General features: G+C 33.8%; 1 protein-coding gene across 1 annotated transcript in view; it reads left to right on the plus strand.

Moving 5' to 3' along the window:
- Nucleotides 1-17733, plus strand: part of LRP1B (LDL receptor related protein 1B) — a 924684-nt gene that overhangs the window by 148165 nt on the left and 758786 nt on the right. The window contains exons 4-7 of the mRNA XM_059704885.1: nucleotides 3525-3747; nucleotides 7030-7201; nucleotides 9358-9501; nucleotides 14292-14528. Coding sequence (XP_059560868.1) covers nucleotides 3525-3747; nucleotides 7030-7201; nucleotides 9358-9501; nucleotides 14292-14528 — 776 coding nt within the window. The remainder of the gene's footprint in view (nucleotides 1-3524; nucleotides 3748-7029; nucleotides 7202-9357; nucleotides 9502-14291; nucleotides 14529-17733) is intronic.

A 17733-nucleotide genomic window follows, 5' to 3' on the forward strand; every position in this document is an offset into this window, starting at 1 on the left:
TATTAGTTGTAAAGGGTCATGATGTCTGCAGTTTACTGTCAAGAGGTGCAGACAGTACTAGAAATAGCCTGAGGGATAAGGTAACAACTGGTGAATCTAGGTGAAGGGTATGGGCACTTATTCTATTCTTACAACTTTCCTGTAAATTTCAGATTATTCAAAACCATTATTTAAAAATAAAGACATGACAAATCATTTGTGTTAGGGCTTTGTCCGTGGCTTACCATGTGGACTTTGAGCCTGTTTCATCTGTGAAATAAAAATAATCTGCCCCTGCCTGGCCAGCATGACTCAGTGGTTGAGCACACACCTATGAACTAGGAGGTGGCAGTTTGATTCCCAGTCAGGGCACATGCCTGGTTTGTGGGCTCGATCTCCAGTGCAGGGCATGCAGGAGGCAGCCAATCAATGATTCTCTCACCATTGATGTTTCCATCTCTCTCTCCTGCTCCCTTCCTCTTGATATCAATAAAAAATGTATTTAAAAAATAATCTGCCCCATCTATTACATAGATAGTTATAAGGGTCAATGAGGTAAAGGGGTTCAATGAACACTATTTAACTTTTTTTCAGATTTGGAAATATATTTTATATGAAAGAAAAGAGTAATTTTCAGTCAAGCTACACTTTCATTACAAATGAAATAAAGAATTTAGATCATTTAAAACTTTAGCTTTTGTTTATTAATTATAATGCAGCCATTCACTGTAGTCCCTCAATTAAAGAATGCCCTGAGAATGGAACATTCCTCTATAACTATAGTAGGACATTTTCAAATAAAATTAAATGTACTCAAACAATCAAAGACACATCTATGTAATCATGTGACCATGGGTACTTGATGCTAGCAATATCATGGTTTCAGTGCTATTCTTTGGAGAACTCTTCCATTTCTTGTATTTCAATTATAAGTGAACAGAGCTCATCATAGTCAGTATCCTGAAGTCTGAGAAGGTTCAATTTGGTGTAAAGATTCAATTTTAGTGTAAAACTATTTTATGTCTCCACTGGGCACTAGTTAATATGCTGTCTGCTGGTGATTCTTTGTCTCTTGTAGTTCAGTGCCATTTCACATACCCAAAGTCCTCCTAGTCTTTTGATTTTACTTTCATTAAAACAGTAAAATGTTAATTAATCTTATATTTATACTTTTCCCCGTACTTTGGTTGAAACTTATTCAACCATTTATATTATGACCTGGGATACATATAAGAATCCCTGCATCATTCCTACAATAAGTAGGTCAATATCAATGAAAACCTTGGCCAAATAATTTAAATTTTCTTAAGCTCCTTCATCATCATCTGGTCCACTCTTCTATAATTAAAATTCTCAAATAGAGGTACCACAATTTCTAGTATTTTAAGAAAAAACAAATCCAGGGGCATCTTTTTAATCTATATTCATTTTTTTCTTTATTTTATGAAGTGATTGACCCAGACACCCTGTCCTTTATCCTGGAACTTTTCTCTCTTAGACTTCTATGAGATTCAGTGTTATTTATTTGGCCATAACCTCTGATCTTACGTATTTGCTCTTTTTTTCTCTAACAGCATGCTTCCATAGAACTTGTCTTGGCATTCTTCTCTATTTTCCTTTGATGTCACCTCTGATTAAGTCATCTCAGGTGATTCAGAGAATTCTCTATTTCTCCAGGCTCACCTTTTTTTCTTCATCAGCATGTATAGTTACAATCACCAGCTTCATATCGCTATCTATCATCTATCTATCTATCTATCATCTATCTATCTATCTATCTATCTATCTATCTATCTATATCTATCTATCATCTAACTATCTATATGTATGTATGTAAATGTCACACTAAACATAGTGTGCCAGAGCCTCCAACGCTCTGTGTCCAAAGCCAGGCTACCTGCACATCAGCATTTTTTCAGTTCTGTGAAATGGACAAGTTAAAAGAGAAACTTATAAAAGAAGATGCATTTGGTATAGGGGGAGAAAGAGAGCCTCAGATAACAGGAATAATGGGCAGTATTCTACAGAAAGGAAGAGAGAAACTGGGTACTCCTTATAGCAACTTGACTTGAGATAGCTATAAGAAAATTAAGAAAGAGGAGATGTAAAATGGAAGCAAGAAGAGAGAGAGAGAGAGAGAGAGAGAGAGAGAGAGAGAGAGAGAGAGAGAGAGAGAGAGAGAGAGAGATGCTTAGGAACAGAGCATTTAGCATGACAATAAAACAGCACCATATGCTCTTTTACTTACTTCTCACTAGAATAGGAAGCTCTTCACCTGAATGGAATGTCAGATGAAAAATAATTTTTAACTTACTGTGACAAATGGATCTTTCAAGAACATTAGGTGAAATATATACTCGTGATAAAACCTGGCTCTATCACAGAATAGTGCGCGTTAATGTTTAACAATTAGTCAAAGCCTCCCATAGCAGAAAGAGCTAAATTAAAGTTAAATAATACTTTTAAGCTTGAAAGATACCCCATGCTGTTAGATAATACAAGGATGTTGAGAAAAGTAACCAAAAACTAATTCACCGAGTTTGTAAAATCAAATATTCTGTACTCTAGGTAATCTTAATATTGCTCAGTCACTGTAAATCAGATTACTCTTAAGATTGTATTTACGTCAAGGCAAATGGTCTTCTACTTACAAATGTAATTTAGTCTCATGAATAGGTAATCTTGTTAAAATATTGTCAGCCTAACTGAAATTGATTTGTGTTTACTAAACGTACAGAATACTAATTAAATATTAGACACAAGTGCTGGAGGTATTTCAACCTTTGATAGACACTGTTAGTACTTCATGGAAGAATTGGTTTTTGGTTTTTTGTTTGTTTGTTTTTTTTGTCTCAGAGGTCAACATTGCTTTTCGGCCTTTTCTTCTAGATGCAGAAGGAGAAAATGAGGAGAAATGGCCCACATTTCTTTCATGAAATGTTGTGTTTGGGGAATATTTGGAAGAATTTGGGATTGGTTTTGGGGGAGTTATGTATATTTTATCTCCATTGCTACAAACAACACATTTGCCTTTTCCATCTGCTTAATTCCATCGCAGGTTTGAGATTCACAACCACTCATAGCATCTTTGAGCTCCACATAATGGCCTTTCTAGGAGACAGACAGTACCAGGCAATTTGAAAAGCAGGTTGAAGATAAAGCCTGATAGCTCACGTGCCCTGGCCTGGTGACTGGGCTCGCTGCACAAGCATGTGCCAAACGGGCTGCGTGCATCTTCTGTGCTATACGTGTATGGGCTCTATGAGGCTTAAAGAAACATTTCCCCTAAGACGAAAATAAACCCACCATAATCACTCGTTTTGGAGAAATTTTACAGTTGTTGGTTAACCTGCTCCCTTATGCCCCGCAATATTCATTAACAGATTTCTCTGTTTATGAGTGATATTATATGTAAATGGTTATGGGAAGCTAACAGATGTAACCAGTGAAGTAAATTAGAAGGAAAAGTTCTGTTTTTTGCAGATGGGTCTATTGAATATGCTTTTCTCCCTCCTCGACTTTAACATTTAGTTTTCTTTCAACAGAAAACTTTTCTTTACGGACTACGGGAACGTGGCCAAAGTGGAACGGTGTGACATGGATGGCATAAACAGAACAAGGATAATTGATTCCAAGACAGAGCAGCCAGCTGCACTGGCACTAGACCTAGTCAACAAATTGGTTTACTGGGTAGATCTCTACTTGGACTACGTGGAAGTTGTGGACTACCAAGGAAAGAACAGACATACTATTATTCAAGGCAGACAAGTAAGTATAATTTTGTTAGAAAATACAGCTAAGGTAATAAAATGCATGTTATCACAGTAAGAAGAAGGCCCCAAATCTCAATGTTGAAAATCCCTTATGAATTTAAGCTTCAATGGGTCATAAAATTATGATGTGTTTCCTAGATGGGGGAATGTTCTTTTCACAGTGCATTCTATGTATTGGATATGCCTCTCACTGTTTCCTTCCCGGTATTAACAACAAAGCACAGAAAACAAAACAAAAACAACGCAAATAAAACAGGAACACCAAACAACCAAAACAAAAATGCTAGATTAGTAAGAAAGGAAAATACTAAAATATGACAGATGTTGTGGCCCACTTACTAAACACTAATTTAAGTAGTTTATTTATAAAAAAACAACAACAAACTAGGATTTGTTCCATGTGTCATTGGAGATATTTTGCTAACAAAAGCAAATGCCTGCTTCCAAAAGTATTACTTTAATACAGTGGTTCTCAACCTTCCTAATGCCGCGACCCTTTAATACAGTTCCTTATGTTGTGGTAACCCCCCAACCATAAAATTATTTTCGTTGCTACTTAATAACTGTAATTTTGCTACTGTTATGAATCGTAATGTAAATATCTGATATGCAGGATGTATTTTCATTGTTACAAATTGAACATAATTAAAGCATAGTGATTAATCACAAAAACAATATGTAATTACATATTCAATATGTGTTTTCCAATGGTCTTAAGCGACCCCTGTGAAAGGGTCATTTGATCCCCAAAGGGGTCGCGACCCACAGGTTGAGAACTGCTGCTTTAATAGGTTGGATTAAATTTTTCCTCCTGGTATATTCAAGTATTTCCTAAAATGAGATTTCTGAAAAAATTTTGAAATAAATTTTCACAGAATTCAAAAACTATACAGATAGTCAAAACTGTATAGTTTCTCCCTTACTGGATTACAAGATTATTTTTTCAAATAACAGTCAGTAAACACCTCACAGGAAATCTCTAAATTGAAATGAGCCTTATTCAGTAGTAGAGCTTTTCAAATTCAATTTTACCTCACTTATTGCACTAATTTCATGTGAGAATCTTATTCTAGCAAAATGAATCTTTTTCTTTCGCAATGCAAAGCAAAAATATTCTGTAATTATCCCTTTAAGTTACTTTTCCTTTCTAATTAACTTTTGACAATGAAATTCTTTCCTTTTCCTTGGAAAATAAACAAATGCACTAACCTGGGTGGTAAAAAAATAAATAAATAAAGTTTCCAATATTAGAGTTGAGGCCAGATATTGTCCTAAATTGGTTATGATGGAACTTCTTTTTTACCTATACATAATTAAATTTTTAAACAAGAATAAGGAATTCAAATTATTTTCTCCATGACTATAAAGTTTTTGAATGTCTGAAATTTTTATTACCCGTTTACTTTTTCCTTTGTAGTTTTTGGTTTTGCTGGCCTGCCACTAAGTAATCCAACATGTAAATTAGCTGGCCACTCTGTAATCCAACAGATACATTTGTGAAGAATTTGGGCTGTAGGAAGAATGGTCTATTCACCACCCTAAGCTCCTTCCATCTCTACCGGGAGTAGTTAACAGAGCAGGCAACGTGTACTTACTTTATGGGGAGCAGACCCTTCTGAAGGCAGGCAGGGAGACAGTGAGTAAAAGTTGATCCTATTATTGTGAACATGTTTTCCACTCTGATGAATTCAAATGCCCCCTCGGTAGTCATGGGATGCGGATTGTCAGTTATGTAGAGTGTAATGTGAGTATATCACAACCATACACTCCTAGATGACTGGCCCCAAATTTTGAGCCAAACATGCATCAGAATGATGGTAATGGAAGAGTTCAGCTGGTTTGTAATTTTTATAGAAAAAAAATTCCCTGAGCAAAATTGGGCCATAGGTATATTTAGTTAATATGATGTCAGCTATATTGAAAATATATTAGTATATACATGCATGCTCACACAAACACACATAAACTTACGCTAACAAAAAAAAAGATTATTTGCACTTTATCATTGAATGATTCAACCCATTAATTCTACTCTTTCACTTTTAGCCTAGACATGAAGAAATGAGATATGGTGAAAAAACAAAACAAAAAAACAACAACATACAATCTTCTTCTACTCATGTCTCACATGAGAAGATCAGAAATAGTAATGCTGAATCATAGATGCTTGAGAAATAAAAAAAATCCAATGATTTTGCTTAAAATACAAAACTAACAAGATTTCCTGATTAAAAGAGAAAAAAATTATAATATGTTCTATAAATATTTTTACAGTCAAACCATACATAGCTTCTCAAGTTCTCTTAACTATAAATCTCTACTAAAAGTGCTCCAAAATACAATATGTTACCAAAGTATAGTGACAAATGCTTTTGTATCAAAATTTCTACAGAAAATCAATTGACAGCTCTACCATATCCTGAGCCAGAATCATTTTAATTTAAGTGTAACACATGGAATACCCGAAGGCCTAGCATGTGCCTTTAAGGGGAAAACCAGTATACTCATTATTTCTCTATTTTACCGGAAATGCTCCTTGACTTCAAGATTTCTATTCTTCCCCACAGTCTCCAAGACCCCTACCAAAGAGGATATTTCCACTATTAAAGCGTCATGGAGAGCAATAAACATTGTTACTTTCAAGCAAACAGTTCCATTTCCATTATGAATAGGCTTTAGAAAGAATGTGATTTCTTAGTGAAATGATGACATTTTCTTTACAATTATTCCAAATATGTGATTTCATCATTTATTATTTCCATGCTGGGCAAGTATTAATCTAATCGTAACTTGGGATTTTTTTTAAAAATGGGATTTTTAACTTATAAAATGAATTTTTCAAAGTACCTTAGCATTAGTTCCTTCACAGACATAGCTATGCTTTTGAAGATTCTACATATCCATGTCTATATGAGCAAAAAGCCCATAAAAGCACCTCCAATTTTATATCAGTGCCATCTGCATATTAATGAATAGACTTAAAGGTTTGGTTCTTGCTAGCTTTCAAAAAGTAGCTACTGAGCATGTTTTCTTAATGAAACCTGAATGAAATTTTCTCCCATGCATTTGCAACTGCTTTATCCACTACTGTATGTTTTATTCCCAGATTAATTTTTTAAATGAGTACAGTGTTGAATTTTTTGAGAGTAAATGAACAATAATATGATGTGACTCTGCTACGAAGGGAATTGTTCAGACTAGTACATAGAAATCTGTTTTTCTTTGAAGTTGAAAGCAGCATAATTAAAAATCTAGTTATGTTTGTCCCTCTTTATAGGTCAGACAATTTTATGGTATAACTGTGTTTGAAGACTATTTATATGCAACCATTTCTGATAACTTCAACATCATAAGGATAAACCGATTTAATGCCACAGATATGCATTCATTCATTAAAATGGAAAATGCTCGAGGACTCCGAATCTATCACAAAAGAACTCAACCTATAGGTAAGATGCCAGACGTCTTCATAGACTTCATGATGGTGAATTGGATGGTTATGGTCCTTGTGCCTTTGTATTATGCTAAAGTGGGAAAAGCATAAATTCTCTGTTTTGATTAACAAAAGTGCACATGTCTGCTTGACACAATGGATAGAGCTCCCTTCTCAAGTTTAAATGACAAATTGTTCAGTTCCTGGTGAATCGTTTCTACAAGCATAAAGTTAAAATGAGAGCTAGATTTAGATTCAGGAAGGAGCTTTCTGTCATCAGGCATGTAGTCAGGAAACCCAGATGCTAAGATATTAAGAGTTTTTTAGTATCATTTTGGAGAGAAATTTCAAATCAGGTTACTTTCTTACAGTACTGGTTCAGTTTTATTGCAAGCATTGGGGTCTTTTGACTTAACATCCTAAGGTGTTTTTTTTTAATGCATATATATTAAAAATAATTTTTAATGACTAGACTGCAGTGTTTCTTCGTATTTGTCAGTAACACAAACTAGTTATTTTGCATAGTAGGTTAGTGATGCGTATTCATGAATACATTTTAGGCTAAATCACATCTTCTATAATAAAAGCCCAGCAACTGAATGGCAGAACAACCAGAATGGCAGAATGACCAGAATGAACAGTCGACCAGTCACTATGATGTGCATTTACCGCCAGGGGGCAGATGCTCAACACAGGACTGCCCCCTGGTGGTCAGTGCACTCCCACAGTGCACTCCCTGCTTGGCTGACCGGGATGAGTGGCTGCTCCCGCTGCAAACCCTGGGCCTAGGAGCAGGAACCTGGGCTGCAATCATCACCTCCTCACCCCAGGCTCCTCCTCCTCGCTTCCTGCCACCTCTTCCAGATGCCCCAGGTCACGCTACAGTGCTTGCAGAGCTGATCCTGGAGACTGGGAGGCGGGTTCATGGCTGCCAGGGGACTGAGGTCTACTCAGTGCTATTGTCCCTGGGCCCAGCCCCAACTGGGTCCCCTGGAGAGGCAAGTGCTCCTGCTCCACGGAAGATGCCGGAACAAGGAGCAGATCTGCAGAGGGCGGGTCCACAGCTGCTCCGCAGACAGAGATAAGCTGCGCTCCCTCAGTGGCCTATCCCCGCAGACCACGCCCCCCCATTAGTGCACAAATCTCATGCACCAGGCCTCTAGTATAGAAAAATATAAAATGCAAAGGCCAACAAAACTTTTCATCACCTTTTTATCCTTCAAATTAACACTATAATTATCTGAACATTAACATATGAGAAAAATTAAGCCCATAAGGATGATGAGTGTCAGGGATAGGGCTGGTTTACAATTTGATATTAAATGGTCAGAGGAAGCCCCACTGAAAAGATAAAATTGAGTGAATACAAAAAATTGTGGCACAATTTCTAAAAGTGTAGCAGTTTTATTATGAAAAGAAAATTGCCATGTTATTCATTGCAATTCCAAGTAATTGATGCTCAAAAATCAGTATAATTACAATAATACATAAAATCTTACTGACATTTTCCTACTACAGCCCTTTCTCTTTGACTCATCATTCTGTTTCTCATCCTCTCCATATGGTACTTTTCCTGTTCTTTTTTCTTATTCTGTAGCTTCAACATTTATAAAATGACCTTCTATTCCTCTATCTCCACATGCAAACTCAGCCTCCTCCTTTTGGCAATTTCAGTTACACACACACACACCCCAATTCATTTTGTAAGAGAGTTCTCAAAACGGCAATGTCTTCAGTAAAGATAATCACTGAATTACCTTTAGTTTAGGTTAGATAATTATGGCTTATTATGAAGAAATCCTTTTTCTACTTAACAACCTAACTGGGATACTTTTACCATACCTTTTATATTTTATATATATACAATAAGCATGCACCAAAATAGTTAGTTTAATTTTGCTTATATATAAACAGTTTAATATAATAGCATATTATATCTCAGAATTATTTTTTCAATGTAGTCAAAGGAGGATTTTTGCAAATCCCTACCTCTTTTCTATGGAGTTTACACTCTCTCATTGATTCTGGTACTAAATAGTTTGGTATTTGGGTGTGTGGGTTTTTTTTTTTCTAAGATTCTTCTTCTTATACTGTAAAACAATTCTGCATACTGATACACATAATTATCTTGTCTTTGGAGAATTCCAAGTGTACTGTTTCTATCTGTTGCAGTCAGAAGCCATGCATGTGAAGTGGATCCATATGGAATGCCAGGGGGATGTTCGCACATCTGTCTGCTCAGCAGCAGCTACAAAACACGGACCTGTCGCTGCAGGACTGGCTTCAACTTGGGAAGTGATGGCAGGTCATGCAAAAGTATGTTGTCAAAATCAAACATTTTGCCAACAGCTATTGCTACAGAATAGGGTTTTCAGTATTAATTAGCAGCATCAACATCCATAATAACATGAGACTTCACCAAGTGAAATCTGACTGCAAATAAGTGGCAGTCAATTTTTTCAAAATCAGTATTGAGTAGTTTTGTTCATGTGTTTGTGAATGTGTGCGCATGTGTGTGTGTGTGTGTGTGTGTGTGTGTGTTTCACAATGTGAATGAGAAAACTAAGTGGGCTGTAGAGTGACTAAATTTATGGATGTCCTGGAAATATACTTTAGGAAAGACCTTTAGGAAGACCCTGTCCTTTATTCCTTAAAGAATGTTTGTGGTCTTATTAAGCTCAAATCAGTGGTTGACCAGATTTTCTCTTATCTGAACCAAGATGCTTCTACTAGTAAAAAAAAAAAAAAAAAAAAAAAAAAAAGATGCTTCTACTAGTAAGATGTATGTTGGTTAGGTCAACAGAAATTTACACAAACCAGTGGTTCACCTTATTTAGTATCATTGGGAAGTGAAATTAATTTTATTATTTAATGTTCCAGGTAAATGGAGCTTTGCTAATTCATATTTTTAAATAATTTTATTTAAAAGCTTCTAATAGATATATCTTAATTTTATTCTTGAAATATGCTAGAGCAATTTAGTTAATCTTTATTTAAATAAGCTATTTTTTTATAAATGATTTTTTTAAGTTTACATTTTTTTCACAGAAATTAGTTAAGGTCTTTGTGGGCCTTTACAATCATATATAGTAGAATGGCCCTTTTAGAAATTGTGTCTACATGGATACTATTGCTCTTTAAATGTCCCCAAATACCATAATTTTTAAATGTATGATGACTGCTTTTTATAATGTCCATTTGTCTTCATTTTGTCATAGCAAGGCTTTTTATTTCTATCAGTTGTCTCTCTTTGGTCACTGTCCTGCCATATTTTCTATTTTTTTTTGTCATGTGCTTGCTGAGAACTATGAAATGAGACCACTAAAGTGGTTATAGTTTTAAGTATAAACAGAATTAGTAGTACTAATACTTTTAAATATATATATATATATATATATATATTAATATATGTATGTAGATAGATAGATAGATAGATAGATAGATAGATAGATTTTAGAGAGGAAGGGAGAGGGAGAGAGAGACAGAAACATCAATGATGAGAGAGAATCATTGATCATCTGCCTCCTGCACGCCCCACACTGGGAATTGAGCCTGCAACCTGGGCACGTGCCCTGACAGGGAATCAAACCATGACCTCCTGGTTCATAGGTAGATGATCAACCACCGAGCCACGCCGGTCAGCCAATACTTTTAAATTAGAACCAAGAGGCTCAACGGTTATAAAAAGTCCATTTTAGTATTTTGTTTTATTTCTAATTGTATATAAAATGTTGGGTATGTAGAGATGACAGATCTCATGTTCAGTAAATCCTCTGGAAAATTGAGGGTCTGTGTCAGAAGTCTCAAGATAGAAGTTGTGTGTGTGTGTGTGTGTGTGTGTGTACATATGTGTATAACCAACCTTTAAACTGTCCTGGTTACCACTTGGGAAGTTATGGCATGTCATGTAAAAGTAAAATCATACATGCATATGCACACATTTTGGGGGAGAAGTGTAAGATCAGAGTTTCATAAGTTTCAATCATCCCTAATTTAGTGTCAATCAGGGAACATTTATATGGAAAGAAATATTCCTAGGTATTTTAAACACAGAGGGTCAAATGCAAACAGGTGCTTACAAAATCATTAAAAAGCCTGAAGCAGCAGATTCTAGAATTCAGAACATTGCTCAAAAACCATCATCAAACTAACCTGGCTTAAAGCTGGAACATCTGCCAAAATCAGAAGCTAGGGCATCAGGATGCCACCAATGGCAATAGTAACTTCAGAAACACATCCTTTGAGCTGAGATCCAGGAATCAGGTAGCTTGCACCACAGCTGTTAGCTCCAGAAACATGTAACAACCAATAGTACCCTACTGGTAAACCAAGCAAAACATCACAGAACAAAACAAAAAGACACCCTCTCTCTTGCCTTTGATATACACAACGGGAGAAGGTCAGTGTGGAAAAACTCGAGTTCTCCATTGGATGAGCACCAACAGATCAGCAAAAGATGGCCTCATTTCCATATTCCAAACTCAGCTCATACATCTGTTTGGGGTACTATGGCTATATGACCACCTGTGAAATGTTTTCAGTTTTAAGTTGTCTATAGTACAGGAAAACACAGTAGAAAAAAACTTTAGGTATTGAATGACTAAAAGAAGTGATTAAAGAAAACAAGGGAAAAGAGTTACCATTCTTATTTAAAATATACATGCACACAGGTACACACACACACATACATTAAATCAATAAAATACCAGGTTTACCAATTACCAGTTAAAACATCTATTAAAAATGAAAGCAAAAATAAATGTTAGCAAGAATGATTATGAGAAAATCAGCCTTCTTATGCATTGATAATAGAATTGGAAATTGTTATAACTATTGTAAAGATATCAATACATTTTTAAAAATGTAAAGCTAATACTATTCTTTTACTACCCTTTAACAAGTTATCCCACTTTTGACTGAAGAAATTTATTTAAGTATTTAAAATAATAATACAAACTCAGAAACAATCTAATTTCTAACAGTAGGTAAGTAGCTGACTATGTTATATTGCCTCTCTAGTAGCAAACAAGATGCTGCCATTGAAATGAATGTTTTGAAGACTTTTTAACGATGCAACAAATATTAATTTTTTAAAAATCGGATACTAAAATACATATATAATAGATCTATACTTTGTTAAAGAAAAGTATGCATATAAAGTTGGTAGAAAATACTCAAGACTATTAATTTTCAAATAATATGCACTACTTTTAAATAACATAGTACATTATTTAAAATATGCTCAGACACTGAGAGACTTTGAGGACAATGAGGAAGAGGAATGTAAATATTCCTTACCCAGTAATTAGATTTCTGGAAATGTGTATTAAGAGATCATCTAAGAAAATATATAAACTAGTAGGTTGAAAAAGATGCTTATCTCATTATTATTATAATAATAGTAAAGATAAAACCAACCTGGGAGTGGTTTGGCAAATTATCATGTATTATACTGATCATACTGAAATAATGTAAGCCTTAAAATAATCAACATAGAACATAATTTTGATACTAAGATATAATAACAAAAGTAAATGGAGTGCCCCCTTCTATATAAGTGTTAATTAGAAAACTAGCTAGATAAATTAAATCTGAAATAGTCACACAAAGGAATAGAATACAGCAGTGAAAATGAATGAACATTGATTACAACCATGGATGTATATCAAGAATACAAGAAGAATAAAATTAATTCATATGAGGATTCACACATATAATTCAAACACGTAAAGTTATACAACCTACTCTGGGGAAATACATGCATTTGTCTAAAACTTTTACAAAGTAAATTATGAACTCAATAATTAGGCTATCAATGTCTCTGGGATAGAATTGGGGTATGTGCATGTCTTCCCATGTTCTGGGAACATTCTTAAGATATGTACTAGATAAGTGAGATTTGTTTTATTTTTATTCTATATATATTGAAATGTTATAAAATTTGCTTACATATGTTTAATATTCAATAACATTAATTAAAAACAGAAAGAAAATATAGAGAATTATATAGTTTATATTGAGAGTGGTGTATTTATATGTTATTAGTTTTTATTTTTTTCAAATTTTCTATAATTCAAACATATTACTAAAAATCTCATGGTCTGGCTATTCAAATATAATTGAGTCATTTGTATCCTCCATTTTAAAATAGAAAGTATGTTTTCCCTTTCATATAAAGTAATTCCTTTAAAATTATATAGACTAAATTAAGTATCAGGTGCCCTAGCAATTGGAGAACCTTGCATATGTTTTTATATAAAAGTCTGAAGGAGTTAGTTCACTCTACAAAGAGCTAACTTGATTTTGGCATTTTAACTCAGGAGGCAGTTCTATCTTGGGCTTTTGTTTTTATTTTGTTTTGTTTTTGATAACGGCAGTGTTGCACATCAGAGTTACTGGCATTGACCTCTAACATATTAATTAAGATGCAAAGAAAAAAGTGATGCTGTAACTGGCATTTGATTTAATTTCTTAAAAATATAAATCACATGATTAAATAATTGTCACGTATTCACATGCAAGTATGTGATGCTGTGCGAGTGCTTTGTTTACCCCTAAAAGTTTGTAGATGCAAACTCTGAGGGGTGGGGGAGAGTGTTTTATCTATTCTGAAGTGTTAGCATTGTCAAACATAATGGATTCTATAATTGGTATCTGCAAAACGTGTTAGATAAATTATAATGAATTGTAAAATTAAATGTGCCGGATGTTTTGATAAATGTCCATTTTACAGTTACAAGTTCTCCAATGATCTATCTTTCTTTCTTTCTTTCTTTCTTTCTTTCTTTCTTTCTTTCTTTCTTTCTTTCTTTCTTTCTTTCTTTCTTTCTTTCTTTTCTTTTTTCTTTTTTTTTTTTGCTATACTGACACAGACAAAAAAATTAACTAAATATAACCCATTCACAGAAGTAATTTCTGTTTTAATTAAAGTAATGCAGTTAACTGGCCTTCTTGCATCAAGATACATTTGACATATTTTAGAGTTTAATTTTTGGTATTGAATTTTAAAAACGCTAATTGTGCCAGTTAATTAAACAGTGGCATTATGCAGTGTAAAGAAGATTAGGCAGCATCAGTTGTTTATGTTTGTAATCTTCATTCTGCAGGACCCAAGAATGAGTTGTTCCTTTTTTATGGCAAAGGACGCCCAGGAATTGTTAGAGGAATGGACTTGAATACCAAGATAGCTGATGAATACATGATCCCCATAGAAAATCTGGTAAACCCTCGAGCTTTAGATTTTCATGCAGAAACCAATTATATCTACTTTGCTGACACCACCAGTTTCCTAATTGGCCGGCAGAAGATAGATGGCACAGAGCGAGAAACCATCCTGAAAGATGGTAAGTGACAATGTGTAACATTGACGTTAAACTACCCAGAGATAAAGTACTTTGAAGAGACACATCCAATGTATGTCAAGCTAACTTTAACCAGAACCCAAGTTACCATTGATTTAAAAATATGTATTAATTTGTCTTCAGTAATATTATTTCTACATATTTTCACATACTAGCATATTAAAAACTTCAGTATAAAGTTGAACTTGCAATTACCCACTACATTTTAAATATCACAGGAATTAAATTGAGCTATGTATCCACTTTCATGGAAAAACATAAATTTACTATTATTTGTCTATAGTTCTATGTCGTAGAAAATAATATTTTAATAGGACATCAGAGACTTTTATAATATTTGATTCTCTCTAGAATATTGGTCATGTCACTAAAAGTGCATTAAAAATATTAATATCCCCATTGTCATCACAATTCTTGAATATTGTTTTTTACTTTATAAATCATTAAAATTCAGATCTTTAGAGTTTCCCTTGAAATATCAATATCTGTAAAGAAACTTTAGTTGTTTATGCCTATTGTTATTTATATATATATACACACATATGTAATCATATGTATATACATACATTCATAGTATATATACACACACTTTATTAAAGTCAGTGGATTTCATGCATTACTTGACTTAGTAACAACCAATTAAGAAACAAAAATAATGTAACTTTGGTATACGTAGAAAAGATCTTTAATAATCAAGCAAACCAAACCTTGAGCATGTCAATGAATGATTTTGGACCTCAGTTTCCTCATATATACAGTCTACTTCTAAAATATTGCAGAAATCCTTGATTTAGGGAACACTAATTATAACCTTATTTTATGAAGGTCACTGTGCTAACTATCAAAGTTGATTAAAAGGATTTAGGAAATGGCCACTGCCTTCAAGGAATCCATAGTCTACTTTTGGAGATCATGTCAGCGCACAAAAACTGTAAAGGGTTTGAAGCATTTACTTTAAATAATAAGTTTAAAGATGGCCCAAGGAAATACATGATGAATGAAGAATATCCATGTAAGGAGAAATCACAGGGAGAAAGAGAAGTCTTTATGGGAGTATTTCCAGCGAACTTTTTGTGGAGGAGATGTTATTTTGTCTAGTTCTTAAAAAGAAGAGTGCTAAGGAGTGGGGGAAGGATATGCCATGAAAAAAAAACAATACAAAATCACACTCTCCAGAAATAGCATGAGGGGAACATTTAGCTCATTACTACAGGAGGTTTGTTTACAGGTAATAGTGACAGAGTAGATGTAAAAAGTGAAAGGTGGTAAAATAATAGACCTTAAATGTGAAATGAAGTGTCTTGGATAAAAATCCTGAAGAGGTAAGAGACAGAAAATACTTTTAAGCCAAAGAATAATGTGACCCAAATGATATTTTAGGAGCATCAGTCCGGTAGTGAGTGCAGAATGAATCAGAGAGAAGGAGGGAAAATAAAAGCAGAGAGACAGACTAGCATTATTTACAGCATGACGGGTAAAGAATGGTTGTCTGCTATCTTTTAAAGGAAATGGGGGACAGCATAAAGAGATTTTTCACTCACCTCAGGTTCACTATAAGTCAAACCTTTACTGATAAAAAGTACAGTTTCCACAAGTGACAAATGAAGTGCTAAAATGAAAAACACCTGTATTTGTCTCTCTCCTTTTTTTTTGTCCAATTAGAGTTAAGATTTGTACTTTAAATTGGACATGGCAGAGGCTATCTGTCTACTTTTCTCTGTGATATGATATCAGATAATAGGGACTTGACAATTTTAGGACAATGAACTTGCATATTCTAAGTAGTAGATACATTTGGATTGCTCTAATTTTGATTAAACATTTTCAAGAGGGACTGAAATAGAATTTAAAGGATTCTTGGTTTCTTTTTAAAAAGTGTCAGTTCCAATGATGTGTCTGAATAGTCTGGCTAATAATCCTAACTTTGACAACCGTATCTTATCAGTGACATTGGCTGATTTTTGCACTTCACCAAAGCAACAGAGATCAACTCTCATAGCAGCTAAACTTCCAGGAATATTTGTATAGTTTCACTTTGGCAGTTTGACGGTTATGAGAATATTTTGAGATTTTCACACATGAAATATATTAACATTTTGATATTCCTACACAAGGGACATTAACGCATTTTTTAGTTTATCTTTTTTTTTCCTTACCAGTAAGGAGAATAATAATAGATATTATGACACAAGATTAACATGTCAAAACAGAACTTATATTTGGTAAAGTATAATAGGTGGTTCTTGGAATCAGAAAGATCAAGTTCTCTGTGTATTCACTCATTTAGCTAGAGTTTCTACAGTTCTACCTGAAGACTGAGAGGCAATGTTTAGTTTGACAAATAATCTTTAAGTTTTGTAGAAATTCTCAGTCTTAGATAAATGTGTGTGGTTTGAATTACAAGACTATAGAGATTTTATTTGCAAATAAAACAAATATCTTAGACATTTGTGTCAGCTCAGTCTTTTCTATAAATGGAAAGAAAACACAACAACATTTAAATAGAGGACCCATCTCATTATTCTTGGACTTTTTATTTTATTTTTATTTATTTATTTATTTGGGCTCAAAGGTTCTTCGAAAACCTCCTAAATGTGATAAATCCTATAGTCTTTGTGGACTCTTGTGAATTTAAATATTAGTTATGTAAATTAAAAAGGAAAATTGTACATTTGAGGCACTTCTATGTATCTCATTGATAACTGAAATTATCAGTGTAATAAAATATTAGTGATTTAATAATAGATTAGTGATTTAATAATAGATTTCTATAGAATAAAACATCAATCTGTATTTTATACTTCCTAGAATTTTTGTCAAAATTTTATAAAATTAATACTTTAAAAATTAATTATTTGATTTATTTCTTTGTCCAGTCAATAAATATTCATTAAATGCCTTCTCTGAGCCAGGTGCTGCTCTAGGTGATAGGAATGCCAATAGGAATAGGACCAAGATTCATATACAGTTTATATCCCGATAGTGGGAGGCAGGTAAATAGACACGTAAGTGAACAAGGTAACAATAGTGCTATACAGAGAATAAAGTAGGATATTATGGGACAAAGAAAAAGAGATATCCAAGGGAGGTAAATTAATTCTAAGTGACCAGGGAATTTAAATTAACTATTTTTGCCAGGTATAATTGATACTCTCTATCAGAGAAGGTGATAGATACCCTTTATAAG

The sequence above is a fragment of the Myotis daubentonii genome, chromosome 7 (assembly GCF_963259705.1).
Source record: "Myotis daubentonii chromosome 7, mMyoDau2.1, whole genome shotgun sequence".
Classification (NCBI taxonomy): Eukaryota; Metazoa; Chordata; class Mammalia; order Chiroptera; family Vespertilionidae; genus Myotis; species Myotis daubentonii.